The sequence below is a fragment of the Trichosurus vulpecula genome, chromosome 4, assembly GCF_011100635.1.
Source record: "Trichosurus vulpecula isolate mTriVul1 chromosome 4, mTriVul1.pri, whole genome shotgun sequence".
Taxonomy (NCBI): Eukaryota; Metazoa; Chordata; class Mammalia; order Diprotodontia; family Phalangeridae; genus Trichosurus; species Trichosurus vulpecula.
Window position 1 is genome coordinate 220,997,709 of NC_050576.1, and position 16,150 is coordinate 221,013,858.

Genomic DNA, 16,150 nt, shown 5'->3' on the forward strand with positions numbered 1-16,150 from the left:
TGATTCTTCACTTTCTCTCACCCACCCCACATATCCCAAATCTTGTGGTTTCTACCTCTACATTTTTTTCAGTCACATCCTCTTCTCTGCCTATACAGAGTCCACACTACTTGATGAGTTCAGACCCTCATCACCTCTCACCGAGAGCACTGTCTTTTAATTTTTGTCCCTGTCCTGAATCTCTCTTTTTCAGTACATCCTCCACACAGTTGCCAAAATAATTTTCCTCAAGTGCAGGCCTCATCAGGTCATTTCCCTACTCACTAAACTTCAGTGGCTCTGGAATAAAAATAAAAATTCCACTGTTTGGCACTTAAAGTTCTTCACCACTGGGCCCCAACCTACCTTTCCCGCCTTTTTATATTTTACTCCCCTTCACACATTCTATTGTTCGATCTGTCCTTCTTACTGTCTTTATATAGAATATTCATATCTGTCCCATCTCCCATGGCTAGAATTCACTCCTTTCTCATGCCCCTCTGTCTCTTCAAATTCCTACTTCCTTTGAGATTCATTTAAGCTTCTACATGAAGCCTTTTCTCATTTCCTAAGCTGTTAGTGCCCCTCCTGGGGCCTTGTATCTATTTTGTATCTACCAGTGTTGTGCATGTTGCCTTTCCCAATAGCTAAATGGTGCGTTGGCTAAAGCCGCAGGCCCAGAGTCAGGAAGACCTGAGTTCAAATATGACCGTGGCCACTTACTAGCTGTGTGACCCTGGGCGAGTCACTTAACCCTCTTTGCCTCAGTTTCCTCATCTGTAAAATGAGCTGGAGAAGGAAATGGCAAACCACTTGAGTATCTTTGCCAAGAAAACCTCATTTGGGGTCACAAAGTCAGACACAACTTTGTATTTGTTTCTTCAACATCTCGCACAGTTCTTAGCACATAGCAGGTACTTAATAAATGTTTATTGATTGGTCTTGTTACAATTTCCTCTTCCTGAAGAATGTAATGATTTATATATTGAAAATCAAGCTAACTAAATTAAATCGTGTTACCACACAGGACTTTTTTCTACCATAATGCGGGACCTGGCTAACATAACTCATCAAGGCCCCAAATGGATTGTTCTGGATGGGGATATAGATCCCATGTGGATTGAATCCCTGAACACTGTCATGGATGATAATAAGGTTAGCTGGGGGATTTTTCCTCTTCCTTTTCTTATTTGTTGGTGATTTCTTTGTACAGAAACAAGACTTTCTTGAATTTACAGTAAAATACTCTCTTGTCCACAGTAATCCAAAATAGCACAAAGTCAAAAAGCGTATTATGCATTGGAACCTTGTTATTTGTTACAGGATGAATTTCAGTAAAAGGAAGCTCTGTTTTTTTTTTCAAAGTACTCATTTACTGAATTTTTTTTAAGCACTCCCATAAAATAGACCCCAAGCTATGTATCCATGGCCCCGCCCTATTCAACATTTTTACCAATGATTTGTGTGGCCAAAGATGGGACATAAATCAATATTTCAGAGGAAATAAAGCAAAGAGGAATATCAGTGACGACAGACTTAAGCTTCATAATGACTATGGTACACTGGAAAAGTGTAGTGAAATTCATCAGATGAAATGAAACGGACACAAAGTCCTAAACTTGGTTGGGGGGAACCAGCAATTGCACAAATAGATTAAGAAGATTTGGCAGAATGGCAGTTCAGATGAAAAAAGACCATGTGGGCTGCAAACTCCAAATAAACTAACCGCGTGATGTAGCTATTTAAGAAGGCAGGAAGGCAGGAAGGGAGGAAGGAAGGAAGGAAGGAAGGAAGGAAGAAAGGAAGGAAGGAAGGAAGAGAGGAAGGGAGGGAGAGAAGGAGGGATGGAGGGAGAGAGAGAGAGCAGGAGAGAGAGGGAAGGAAGGAGGTGTTGCAACAATTTGGCTAGCAGCTGCTGTGGGAGTGAAAAACGAACACAAACACAATAACAGGAATGGTTCAAGCCCAGGTCCTTTTGATCTGCTTTACTAAGGAAAGCAACACTAAGGGGTTAACAATCTTACTTTAATCCAACATACAAATATCATTCACTCAGCTCAGGGGGCAAAGCCAGCACCCTGAGCTTCAGAGCAAATACAAACAAATTACAAACATCAACAGGCAGACCTTGTCTGATTCAAATCTCAATGCATAGTTACCAGAATTTAACAAAGTCGCACAATCAGGGTTTACAAGGTAGAGGGCTCTTAACTACAGCTGCCCAGAGTCTCCACATCAACACACCTTCAAGATTGAGAGCCCCAAGCAAATAGCTCTGTTCTTTCTTTTCATGCACTCTTTAGGTGTCATCAAGCGTCATCTGAACAACCAGAACTTATGCTCTTACAATTGGCTCTGGTCTTAGCAACTCTCTCAGGACCCTGAGGGCTTCATGCCCAATTAGGCTTAGCACCTAATAGATAGGGGTTTGGGCCTGGGGCTTAGTACCTAATAAGACTCAACCAAAGACACCCAACTTAATTGATATTACAGGAGGGAGGGAGGAAGGAAGGAAGGAAGGAAGGAAGGAAGGAAGGAAGGAAGGAAGGAAGGAAGGAAGGAAGGAAGAAAGGAAAGAAGGAAGAAAGGAAGGAAGGAAGGAAGGAAGGAAGGAAGGAAGGAAGGAAGGAAGGAAGGAAGCTTATTTAGTCTTAGATTGTGTTAATATATGTTGTGTCCCAAGCAAAGTTGTTGACAATCCTACTGTAATGGTTGGACCACATTTAGAGCATTCAGTTCTGGGCACCAGCTTTTTAGTATTAATCACCAAATTAGAGTACCCAGAGGAGGGAAGTCAGAATGGTAAAGAGTCTGAAATCATGTCCTATTAGGAAGAGCTAAAGAAATTGGGAGTGTCTAACCTGGAACAGGGAGGAGAGAAGATAGCCTGGGGAGGGAGATCATGAAAGATTTCCTCAAGTATTTTAAGATATGCCATATGGAAGAGGAGCTGGAGTTATTTTGTAAATCTCCGGAGGGTAGAATGAATATGTGGAATTTCCGGGGAGGCATATTTGGGCTCAGAACTGGGGAACACTTCATAGAAGTACTAAAAGTGATGCTAACTCAGTGACCCATTGTTCCCAGCCCTGTTTGTCAATCAGTGTTGGAGGAGGCTCCTTTGGGAAGGCATCAACCACTCTGCAGCTTTTGTATTACTGGCTATTCAGCAAGTCACCCCCTACCGATTTATACTTGTTAACCATTACGTATCGGAAATTAGGGAGGAAATGAGATGCAATGACCCATCCCCTTTTGCTGACATAGACCTATCTGAATTGTCTTTATTTCATTATGAAAGTTATCAATAAAAACAGGCCTCATCTTGAAACTCTTGCTGATCTCCAGCGATCAGCCTGTCAATGTGTTGCTACCTTTACATATTTTTAATAAACTTCCTTTAATTTTCTTTTCCCTGAGTTTTGCCTTGGAAATCAGGGCAAAAACCTGAGCAAAAGAATTTTCCTTTTAACAGAAGCTAAAACTATCCCAAAACAGAAACAATGAGTTCCCCATCACGAATCATTCCCACCATGAATATATGCAAGTAGAGGCTGGATGATGGCTTATTAGGAATGCTATAGAAGGGATTCATATGTTGGTCACTAGGTCAGATTAGTCAACCTTTCAGGTTTATTCCAATAATGAAATCCTATTGCTGAGGCAAAGGCATGATTTCAGGTATGGAAAGTGCTCACATAGCATGGTAATGAGTATTTCTCTATATCCAGTGAGGATAGATGAGGCAATTGGCTAAAATAGAAGCATCATAGCAATTTAGGTTAGATATTGGGATTAACACATCCTTATAATGAGCGTGGTTTGACATTAAGATAAGTTGCAGAGGGAAGCAGCAGGAAAAACAATACTTCTCATGGGGGTCCTTAAAAAGAGGGTTTGAATGAAAAAATAGGAAAATGATAAATGTTGGAGAAGATGTGGAAAAATTGGAACACCATTTCATTGTTGGTGGAGTTGTGAACTGATCCAACCATTCTGGAGAGCAATTTGGAACTGTGCCCAAAGGGCTATAAAAATGTGCATACCCTTTGACTCAGCAATATCACCTCTAGGGATGTTTCACAAAGAGATCATAAAAATGGGAAAAGGTACATGTGCATGTACAAAAATATTTATAGCAGCACTTTTTGTGGTGGCTAAGAACTAGAAACTGAGGGGATGCCCATCAATTGGGGAATGGCTGAACAAGTTGTAGTACATGAATGTAATGGAATACTATCGTACTGTAAGAAATGATGAATAGGCAGACTTCAGAAAAACCTGGAAAGACTTATGTGAATTGAGGGTGAGTGAAGTGAGTAGAACCAGGAGAGCATTGTAACAGCCACATTGTGCGATGACTGACTTTGATAGACTTAATTCTTCTCAGCAATGCAAGGACCTAAAACAATTCCAAAAGACTCCTGATGGAAAATGCCATCCACATCCAGAAAAAGAAATATGGAGTCTGAATGCAGATTGAAGCACACTATTTTCTTTTTTTGTTTTGCTTTGTTTTATGTTTTTCTTTCTCATAGTTTCTCCCATTCATTCTAATTCTTCTATACAACATGACTAAAGTGAAAATATGTTTAGTAGGAATGTATATGTAGAGCTTATATTGGATTGCATGCCATCTTGGGGAGGGGGAAGGAAAGGAGGGGGAGAAAATTTGAAATTTAGGGAAGTGAATGTTGAAAACTAAAAATAAATAAATTAACTTTAAAAAAAAGAGGGCTTGAATTTGTACTGGATGGTTTTTGTTAGGACTTACTTGAAGGCACAAAGATTGTAACTTTGCAAACTTCCTTCTAGTCCTCAGATTACATAAATCTATTGAAATATTGGGTAGTTTGAGGCATGAATGTCTTTTTCTCTTAGAAACAAGCCTGTTTTTCCCCCTCTCATACTAGGTTCTGACCTTAGCCAGTAATGAGCGAATCCCCTTGAATCGCACCATGAGACTAGTTTTTGAGATTAGTCACCTGAGGACGGCCACCCCAGCCACGGTTTCCAGAGCAGGAATACTTTACATCAACCCTGCTGATCTAGGATGGAATCCGTAAGTTCTAATTTCATTTTTACCTTTCTTATCTATGCTGTCAAAGTAGGGAGGTGAGGAAGACCGAAGGCCTTGTAGCCAGGCACAGGAAAAGCCCTAGCTAATGTGCAAAAGGGATAGAATTCTGGGTGTTCAGTACTTCTGTTCAGTCTTCTGTCCCAATGCCAAATTAATTTATTTGAGTGAGGATTTAATTCCTTGACTAGGGGCATAATGGCTTGGAGATAGAGTTGCATTTTATAGGTTTCATGTAAAGACAGTTGTCAAATTAGTGGATAGAGTACTGGGCCTGGAGTCTGAAAAACCTGGGTTCACATCTCCCCTTTAAGAAGATGTGTGACATTGGTCAAGTCACTTAATGTCTCTGGTGTCCAATTAGGTCTCTAGCACTTCCCTCCTAAATCATAGCCTGGTTATAATCTACCTATGGCAGCCAGGTGGCACAGCAAATAGAATGCCGGTCTTGGAAGACTCATCTTAAGTTAGTTCAAATCCAGCCTCAGCTGTCATTTAACCCTGCTTGCCTCAGTTCTTCATCTGTAAAATGAGCTAGAAAGAAAATGGCAAACCACTCCAGTATCTTTGCCAAGAAAGCCCCAAAATGGTGTCATGAAGAGTTGGAACAACAGCAAAATCTACCTTGTGAAGAAGGTTCCCAATGGGAAATCTTGGGCTGATAAAATTACCCATCCTTCACCTTTATAGTTCACAAAACTTGCATTTCAGACTAGATTGAGATTCAGCAGCATGTTTGCTTATGCTAATGGTCCTAACAAAGACATAGGCATTAGCAGAAGATTAAACATAAGCATAATGCATGGATGTATGAATTGCTCTCCCTTCACACATAGCTGAAATTCTGTAAGGAGATAAGTATTTTACAGACCATGATAATAATGTGTGTGGTGAGTGCTGGGCAATCATACAACAGTAATATCTACTGACACTCCCAGGGGTAGCTACAGCAGCACAACGGATAGAATGCTGGGATTGGAATCAGGAGTTCAAATGTGGGCCCCAGACGTTTCTTAGCTGTGTGACCCTGGGCAAAACATTTAACCTCTGTCTGTCTGCTTCAGTTTCCTCATGTGTAAACAAAGATGATAACCCACGTTACAGGGGCTTTTTTGAGAATCGGATGAGAAATTAGGCACTGTACAAATATTTATTCCTTTCCCACCTAAAAGTTTTTGAAACTCTTTCTTTCTTCAATACAACTCTGTAAATATTATTATCCTTTTATGTACAGAGAAAAGTTCATGTTCAGGCACCTCTTAGTTACCACACAACACTATAGCTTAAATAACCAAAAGCAGGGGCTAACCTAAAACTGTTTTAAATTTAAATTTGAATTACACTATTGAGTAATTCTCTTGAAGATTTTGCTTCCTAATTACACTTAGGCTAATTTGAGGGTAAATTTGTATTCTCTGAACACCTAGAGCTGTGTGGGCAGTAGAATGTAAGTTCCTTAAGGGATTATTTAGCCTTTGTATCCCTGTCTCAGGCATAGATCCTTGTTATTGTTCAGTTGTGTGTCTGACTCTGTGACCCCAGTTGGGGTTTTCTTGGTAAAGACACTAGAGTGGTTTATCCTTTCCTTTTCTAGCTCGTTTTCACAGATGAGGAACTGAGGCAAACATGGTTGAGTGAGTTTTTGAGAGCCACAAGGGTAGTAGGTATCTGAGACTATATTTGAACTCAGAAAGATGAGTCTTTCTGACTTCAGGCTGGCTCTCTATCCACTGTGCCACCTAGCTGCCCTTGGTCCAAACATAGCACCTTTCAGGTAGTAGGCACTTACTGGACATTTGTTGAATTGGGTGGCTAGCTTCAAGCTGTGCTGGAAGAAAGACTGAAGTCTGCTTGGGATAGAGATAACATGGATATTCAGGGATGATTATATTTCATTAAAGTTTTCCAACTTCTCCCCCTTTTTTCTAGTGTTGTAAATAGCTGGATTGAAAAACGCAAGGTGCAGTCTGAGAAAGCTAATTTGATGATCCTGTTTGATAAATATCTCCCCACGTGCCTAGACAAGCTGAGGTTTGGATTTAAGAAGATTACTCCAGTTCCAGAAATCACAGTGATCCAGACTATACTCTACCTCTTAGAATGTCTTTTGACCCCAAAGAATACCCCTCCAGATTCCTCCAAGGAACTCTATGAACTCTATTTTGTGTTTGCATGTTTCTGGGCTTTTGGAGGAGCCATGTTCCAAGACCAGGTAAAGTCATTTCGAGAAATTATGACCTAGGAACTTCTGTTACCTTTGTCCATAATACAGTTAGCGGCATAATTAAAAGGCCACAGAATCACTGAATTAAAATTGGAAGCAACCTTAGAGTCCATCTAATCCACACTCAGGGGATTAATGAAACGTTTAACAGCTACCTCTCAAAAAGATCCACAGTTTTTATGCTTAATCTGCATTATTAATTTTTTCCATCACTTTCTTAAGTCTTGACAATTAACAAACCAAGAATCAAGCCCTGATTTGTAGGTTTGCTCATGTAACTATCTGCTCTCTAGAGCCATTGAAATGACTTCAGCACACCCATGAGACCACATCTCTCATTTTACAAATGAGGGAGCTGAGACCCAGAGGTATTTGAGTCACCCAGTTACAGGGCCAGGATTCGAACCCAGGTCTTCTGACTCCAAATACCATGTTCTCTTCTCTGTACCACGATTGTGTTTGTGGGAAACCAATATATGAGTGATCTTAATTTGGTCAGTCATTAGTGATACGGCCATGGATAAATCTCTTCAGTTCTTGGGTCTCAGTATCTTCATCTGTAAAAATGAGATTGGTCTAAATGATCTCTCAGTGACTTCTTTTCTAGCTCTGAAGTCTACAATTCAAATAGGATTTGCTGGTAATTTATGGTTGGTTTTTTTTTCTAGCTTGTAGACTATCGCGTTGAGTTCAGCAGGTGGTGGTTGAATGAATTTAAGACCATCAAATTTCCTTCTCAAGGAACCATTTTTGACTACTACATAGACCCAGAGAGTAAAAAATTCATGCCATGGACAGATAAAGTATCTCCATTCGAATTGGATCCCGACATCCCATTGCAGGTACCACCCCCCAAACTCTAAACCCTGAAATCAGACACAAAATTTGTTTTTTTCTCTACTTCTAAGAAGTGTTCAGTTGCATATAATGACTTTAGCAATAGTTCTTTTCCATCAAAGCCTGGGATTTTATTTTAGTTTTTCATTTGATTCTGTACCTTAATCTGCACTTAGAAGTTTAGTCATCAGGTTGCCTATAGGATAATGATTTCACATTGCTTTTAAACCATGCCTTTGTTTCCCTGGATTCTCTCCTTACCCCTAGGCTTCCTTGGTGCACACAACAGAAACCATCCGGATTCGGTATTTTATGGATTTATTAATGGCCAAAAAGTGGCCAGTGATGTTGGTGGGCAATGCAGGCACTGGCAAGTCAGTCTTGATGGGTGACAAGCTTGGCAGCCTGAACATGGAGGAGTATGTGATACAGTCTGTTCCCTTCAACTTCTATACGACTTCTGCCATGTTACAAGGTAAAAAAAAAAAAACCAAAAAAACCCCAAAACCCACATCTTATTTTTGGCATTAATAAGAAAATGATGCCCAGGAAACTACTGAATAATAGCCAATACCCTTTGAATTTGGCAGGTGTTCTTGAAAAGCCACTGGAGAAAAAATCAGGGCGAAACTATGGACCTCCAGGCACCAGAAGGCTTATCTACTTCATTGATGATATGAACATGCCAGAGGTGGACAAGTATGGAACAGTGGCCCCTCACACTTTGATCAGGCAGCACATGGATCACGGGCACTGGTAAATATAGAACGTTTCGTAATTTGAGAATCAAGGATCTTATCAAATAGACTGATCTTTCAACGGAAATGTACTCAGTCCCTGCAAGACTATGAAACTGAAAAGACTAACTCACAAGTCATTTGCTATAGAAGACCTTTAGGACTAACTCCCCACCTTGTAAGGTTTGGTTAATAATCTAATCACTCACATTTCCATAGGGCTTTAAGGTTAAAAAAAATTCCTACTTCTGTCTGTAAGGAAGGTAGTAAGAAAGTTTATTACTCCCATTTTACAGATAAGGAAATGGGCTCATCGAGGCTAAATCACTTCTCCAAGGTCACACACACACACACACACACACACACACACACACACACACCACATCTCAGTAATAAATCTGGGCCTAGAAACGAGAGCTTAAGTCTCCGATCACAGGCTCTTTGCACTCTTCTATTTGGCCTCTTGAGTTGCTTTCCTTTTGTAAGGAAAGGGGAATGATGGATTGTCAGGGAAGAGAAAGAAATGGAGAGATGGTGAAAATATAGATATTCTTTAATATGTCAAATAATTAGAGGCTACGAGTAGGCTTCAACATGGTATAAATGAGGAATTATGCAGGAGATGCAATGAGAAGGCTATCATCAGAGAAATTATGACAGGAAAATTAAAAGGTTCCATAAGCTAGTGAGAACGGCGGATGACCAAATGCTCCAATGGGCTTTATTCAATGTAAAGAAAAGGAAAAGGAAGTCTGCAAGGTTTGGTGAATTTATGGAAGCCAAGGATCTCAGATGATTGGCAGGCATAGTTGGGTTGCAGTCTTTATTTTTGGAGGGGGAAGCTATAACAAGGAAATCACAGATCCATTTGCAAACCAGATATTTGGAAAGTAAAATTATTAGCAAACTGAGCCAAGGCATATGTGACTGACTCATAATATTGAACTTCATATGTTGAACTTCAAAGTATATGTCTTCCCAAGAATTGTGAGCATTCTGCTAATGTTGCAAAAATAAGATCATTTAACGTTTTCAGCAAGGAGTATGTAATAGTAGCTCTGATTTATCAAGTACTGTAGGATTATCCTCCACCAAATCCTACTCTGTTATCTCATCATGACCCAAAGTAACCCTCTCTATGCCAGTACAACAAAAGCTTCAGGTACGGTCCTAGCAATAGACTGAATCTGTTTTCCCAGGATTTGCCTAGCCAAGTATAGAGCTCAACACCAGCAGGCTGGTCTTTTGATGATGGATTCTCCCATAAAGCCAAGAAAAATACAAAATGGCTCCCAGTTTTATGGGGCTTGCTCCTGCTTTTACAGTAATAGTGGTAGAGAATGCTAAGAATCAGGCTGTTTTAGACTTCTTTTAAGAATAAACTTTTAACTTAGCTGTTGATATGAGATCCTTGCCCAAGGATCAACCAAACTGAGGCAAACAGGGTTAAGTGACTTGCCCAGGGTCACACAACTAGTGTCTGAGGCTGGATTTGAACTCAGGTCTTCCTGACTCCCAGCTTGGCTCTCTATCTACTACATCACTTTGTGTCAACAGCACCTGTTTCTACAGTACTGGTGGCAGGGAATGCTATGAATCAAGCTGTTTTAGACTTTTTAAAATAAATTTTAATTTAGCTGCTGATATTCTAAAGAAGATCTTTGTCCTCCGACCAACTAGGAAACATACTGAAGAAATCAAATCATCTCAATTTGCCAGTTCTTGCTATAAATCAAACCAGAAGAAAGGCAGAAGTTGCTGCCAAATCAAAAGATGGCTCTAAGATTCTCCTTGGAGAGTCATTTCATGGGATGTTTGTTCATTTTATATGTCAGTTTTCACTATAAGTATTTGAAGAAAGACCACCTGTAGAATAATTTATGCACCAAGTGCAGAAGTTGAAGAGATTGAGATTAGAAGACCTTAATAAGCCTCCCCAAGTTAAATTAGCATCTGCTTTGATACTTGTAAGGATAGTAAAAAAAAAAAAAAGTGTTGGAAAATGAGGACCAGGAATGAGGAATGACAGGGTCCAGAAACTTGTATGATATGCAGAATTTACATGCCTACATACACAGAATACTTTCTGCAAGAACAGAATTAGAAAGACTTTCTCATGGCAAACAACAAATACCATCACAAAAAAATGAGATTAATTTTGTTTTAGTAAATAGGAAATAACTCAAGGGGCAGCTAGGTGGCATAGTAGATGGAATACCAGCCCTGGAGTCAGGAAGATGATTCTTCTTGAATTCAAGTCTGGCCTTCCTAGCTGTGTGACCCTGTGCAAGTCACTTAATCCTGTTGCTTCAGTTCCTCATCTGTAAAATGAGCTGAAGAAGGAAATGGCAAACCACTTCAGTATTTTTGCCAATAAAACTTCAAATGGGGTCACAAAGAATCAGCCTCGACTGAAAAACCACTGAACAATAACTCATTACTAATTTGAGAGTCCCACTCGACCTGGTGTTGCTAGGTTGTATCCATGATGCCCCCTGTCTGCCTCTTCACTCTTACTTCTATCAGATCTCTGCCTTCATCCATCTCCTTGCGTACATTTAGAAAGAAATCTCTTACTGGTCTTTCTGTCCTCATTTTATTCTGTCCACCTGTATTTCTGTTATTTGGGGTGTTTGAGAAGCAAACAGTCTCTTTGGTTCTGGTTTTCTTTCTAAAAATATTTCCAACCATTATCGAATGTCCATTCTTTGTCCTGTATGGTTAAGCTCAGGGTTGCAGTATAGGTTACTCTGGGTTGCACCCTGAACTCCACTGCTCTTTGGAACATACCATTTTATTCTCTTCTTCTTTTTCGAGTGGGTGCAGAAGGGTCTTGTGTAATTCAAATGTCTTTCCCTTTGTCTTTGAAGCTATCTTTCTCCTCGTGGCTTGCAGAACTTGTTATTTTGGAAGTGAATTGTTAAATTTAACCACTAAAGTTTTCAGCCTTGGTTTTTTTTTTTCTGGAGGCATTCTGTGAATTCTTTCATTTGAAATTTCATTTTCCATGTCTAGAAGTTGTGGACAGCTTTCTTCTATTATTTCCTTTATTATGGGTGTTAGAAACATACTTAGTCTAGGAATAAACAATACTTGTTGGAAAGCCAGGGAGGTTTTAATTATATTTTACATTTATTCTTGATGAATAAAGGGCTACATCCCCTGAATGGAGTACAGGAGAGTATAAGGACTCAGACAAATGCCAGTCCCACTCCCAAATCTAATCTCCCACCTGGCCCCCCACTGGCCAGATGCAACCCCCTCCCAACTGCCCATGTCATGCCTAGTGGTGGGATTCAGCTGCCTTGCACCGGTTCGGTAGAACTGGTACCTAATTTTAGGTTTAGTTCCACAAACAGGTTGTTGGGGGAGGGGCAGGACCTCGGCTCAGGTTCCGTGGAAAACTGGTTGTTAATTCATTTGAATCCCACCATTGGTCATGCCTCCCTCAAACAGCTTGCTAAGCATGTGCACAAGTCTCCAACCTTTCACCCTATAGGAAGTCCAGTTTCTGCCAGATCACAGCTTTGACCAGAACTAGCCACCTGACCCACACTCTGCCAAAGCTGGGGGGGGGTGGGAGGGAGGACATGTGCTCCCAATCCTGTGGAGACAAAACTGCTTCCATCTGTCCCCAACAATTTCCCCCTCTTTTCTTTTATTCAAATTTTTATTTCCACGTCTTTAATAGCCCCTTACTCTCTTTCTCATATGAATTCTTCCCCTTAACCATCACCCCTTTAAGTAAATATGGGAAGGGGGAAAGGTTGATTGACACATTGACAAATCAAAAGGGGCAGTCACCTTTATAAATACAGTTAGAGAGACCCAAAAGAAAACAATAATGCAATTGTCCCTTTGAGATTCAGAAGTCTCTTCTCATGCTGCTGTCTGGCAGGGAACATCATCCAATGAAGTCCTCTGGTCCTTGGTATTTGTTCCAGCCACCTCCAGCACGGCATCTCAGCATCTTCTTCTTGTTGTCTTCTTATAGGAACCAGCTTTCTGTCCATTCTCCTACAAAATTGATCTTAGCACAATTTTAAGTTACCATTCTTACAGAACCAAAATTGGAACCTTAGCCAATTGTCATGTTTCACATTAGAACCTAGTTTCTTATACTTTATATTAATCCATTATAAATTCCCCCCATCAGGAAGATGAGATTTCACTAAGGAATTAACAAGACGTTCCAGTGCATACATAAATCCATTAAGCAATCAATTTTTAACAGAGTATATATTAAATCATAAACTTCTATTCATGCCATGTTTCTTTTAAGGCATTTAAATAAACCACAAGCCATTTTTCTTTTGACATTAATTGTGACAAAACTTGAGACAAGCCTGATATTAACTAAGTAACAAAATAATATTCTCACAAGCCATTGATCTAATTGTTTCCATACCATTACAAAGAATTAAAGGACCCTAACTAATACAGGAACTAAATATATATAAAATAACATATATCAAGTCTAAATAGCAAGTTGTTGTTGTTTGGATGTTCTAGAATCAAATATTCAATAGATTTGTTGTTGTGCTTAGAAAACTTTCGATTACAGAAATTCGCCACTAAGAGATTAGGGACTTAACTTATAGTAAGGGAACAACATTTCCCTAACTTCATGTCAAGTTCAGGCAGAAGTTATGGCAAATTGCATTAAGCCAGGCTTAAAGTCTACCAGGTTTTAGCTAAGGAATCAAGTCAAGAGAGTCACACCTCAGCACATGTGGAACAGTTGCCCTCTCAGCCTGCAGTTCAAACCTGCTCCTCATGGATCAGTGGCTCAGACAGCCTTTCTTGATATCCATACCTGGAGTAAGACTCAGAAAAACAGTCAGTTAACTTTCCCATTAAGTCTTTGACCAATAATTAGTTTAGGATCTCCCACCTGCCCCCCCCCCCACCAGCCAGACGCAATCCCCTGAACTGCCCACATCATGCCTCTCTCAAACAGCTCGCTAAGCATGTGCACAAGCCTCCAACCTTTCACCTGATAGGAAGTCTGGTTTCTGCCAGATCACAGCTCCAACCAGAACCAGCCACCAGACCCATACTCTGCCAAAGCTGGGGGGAGGGGGGGAGATGGGCAGTGCTCCTAATCCTGTGGAAACAAAACTACTTCCATTTGTCCCCCACAATGGGTTAAGGTTTTTTTTGGCCTGTTGTGTTCTTCTGGGAAACCTGTGATTCTTAGGTTGTCTCTGCTCATCTTGTCTTGCTCCGTATGCTTTGCTTGCATAGAGAGCATGTATACTTTTAATGTTCTTATTTGTTGCTTCTCCTCTAGATTGTCCTTCACTTCTGTGTATTTGCATTCCCTATTTATTGTTCTCTCCTTTGGTGAAGCTTACCATTAAAGGTTCAAGTTTTTCTATTTTGTTCATTTTTTCCAGCATTATAAGATTGCAAGATATAAATTCTGTGCTTAAAATTCTCATTCTTCTTCTAAACCACTCAGGAAACAGCATGTTGTTGTTTCATGTTCTTTTAAAATTTCAGAGTCCTCTGTCCCAAGTGTTGGATCATTTTCCTTTATTTTGCAGCATTTATTCATAGATGCCTTAACCATATTTCCTTCTGTTGATTTATCTGTTTATGTTCAAGGTCTTTGAGCTCTTTTCTTCCCGAAATCTTTGGTACTTTCAGTGTTCCCTACCCCCCCCCTTATTTTCCTTATCACTAGCTTCCTGCCTCTCTCTCCTCTGATTGTGGTTTCCTCAGAGGCTGGATCTTAAAACATCTGAGCCTCTTCCCACACTGGGCAATTCACCAGTCTAAATCTCTGCCCTAGTTGATTTTTCAGCGGTCAGAACTAGCCCTCAGTGGATCTGATGTTCTTTCTTTCAGGTTTGGTGGCATAGCCCTCACATGCCTGGTGACCTGGGCCACTCCCCTCAGGTCTTCAGTACAATCCAAGAGCCGGAATTCAGAGCTTTGCAGCACTAGTGTTTCTGGATTATAGCCCACAGCAGGTGCTTGCTTCTGAAGAGCTGTGGCCTAGCTAGCTGTTGAGTTCTGAGTGCATTTCTGCAGTCTGGATCCCCAGGTCTCCACAGCACTGGAAAGAGAGAGGGAAGACCAAGGTGTTAAGGGTGGGTTTTGATGTAAGCCTGTGTCATTACCTTGGGTTTGGTAGTGCAACTTTGTTGCTGGTTGTATGGGAGGTGGGGGAAGGGTGCTGAGTCAGCACCCTTGAGTTTCAAGTTTATTTTGAATCTTCTTTTGGATTCTGAGTGACCTAGACCTTGGAGATACTGCTTTATATTTGGCTCATAATTTCTGTCTTAGAGAGGTTTGTGTGGTCATGGGGTTCAGAAAAAAAGTGTCTATATATCTATGTAACTCCTGTTATAATAGTTAGATTGCTTTAAGCCAAGGGACAACATAATGGCACCTAAACTCTATGTGGCTCTCTTCCCTTGCCCCACCCCCTTCCCCCCACCTCATGTGGTTTTAGGAAGTTTATCTTAGTTGAAATTTAGAAGTACTATTGTATTTGCTTTAAGCCCCAAATTAGGAAAAACCCCAATATTTAGGTAGAGGTGTAGTTCTCTACATTAATTTGTATTTGTATATCTCTAGTTAACTTCTGGCTTCTTTGGTGTTAAGGTAAAATTCAAATTACTTTAAAAGTTTAGGAAACACAGGAACAGATTGTATTGCAATGTCTTTGGATAGACGGGAAGTGGGAGGGGAAAACGGGAAAAGAACAGATCTTTTCCAAGAATTTCCCTCAGTCCTTAGATAAGTGGCTACAATTGATGGCCATCACCCTGAGTCTTCTGTTCCAAAATGCCAATTAGGGCAATGACCTGCTTTGATAATCATCCTTCTCTGCCACAGTTCAATTTTACTTTTGCTTTCTACTTTTGCCGATTACCTCTAGGTTTGGGGTTCTTTCTGGCTCAGCTCAAGACGACCCCATTCCTTTCTCTTCATTTCCAGACCTTCAGAATCTCTTCCTAGTTCTGACATAATTCCTCCATAAGTTCTTTGAGTATGAACAAGTCTCTCACACAGTGGTTCTGATTTATTCAAGATGCTCCAGGCCCTATTCATACACATTTCTGATTAATTCAATCAAGAAATGTTCTTACCTAACAAAGGTAATTACTTTTAAGTGGGGTAAAATAATCAAAGGAGCCCTGCACTTATGTCAATAAACCAATTTTAAGCTAAAAAAGCAAGAAATGTTTTTTTAAATTAACTGATAAAAATGAATTGTTGTAAGACTCTAAAAACTCCACTAGTCAGTGCAGCAGAGAGATATGGCAGCAGTGATCTATATAA

The 16,150-nt window shown here is 40.2% G+C and overlaps 1 protein-coding gene across 1 annotated transcript in view; it reads left to right on the forward strand.

Moving 5' to 3' along the window:
- The window catches only part of DNAH17 (dynein axonemal heavy chain 17), a 258,405-nt gene that overhangs the window by 137,883 nt on the left and 104,372 nt on the right, over positions 1 to 16,150 (forward strand). Inside the window, exons 42-47 of the mRNA XM_036755900.1 lie at positions 1,007 to 1,134; positions 4,893 to 5,041; positions 6,986 to 7,268; positions 7,949 to 8,122; positions 8,385 to 8,592; positions 8,708 to 8,873. Coding sequence (XP_036611795.1) covers positions 1,007 to 1,134; positions 4,893 to 5,041; positions 6,986 to 7,268; positions 7,949 to 8,122; positions 8,385 to 8,592; positions 8,708 to 8,873 — 1,108 coding nt within the window. The remainder of the gene's footprint in view (positions 1 to 1,006; positions 1,135 to 4,892; positions 5,042 to 6,985; positions 7,269 to 7,948; positions 8,123 to 8,384; positions 8,593 to 8,707; positions 8,874 to 16,150) is intronic.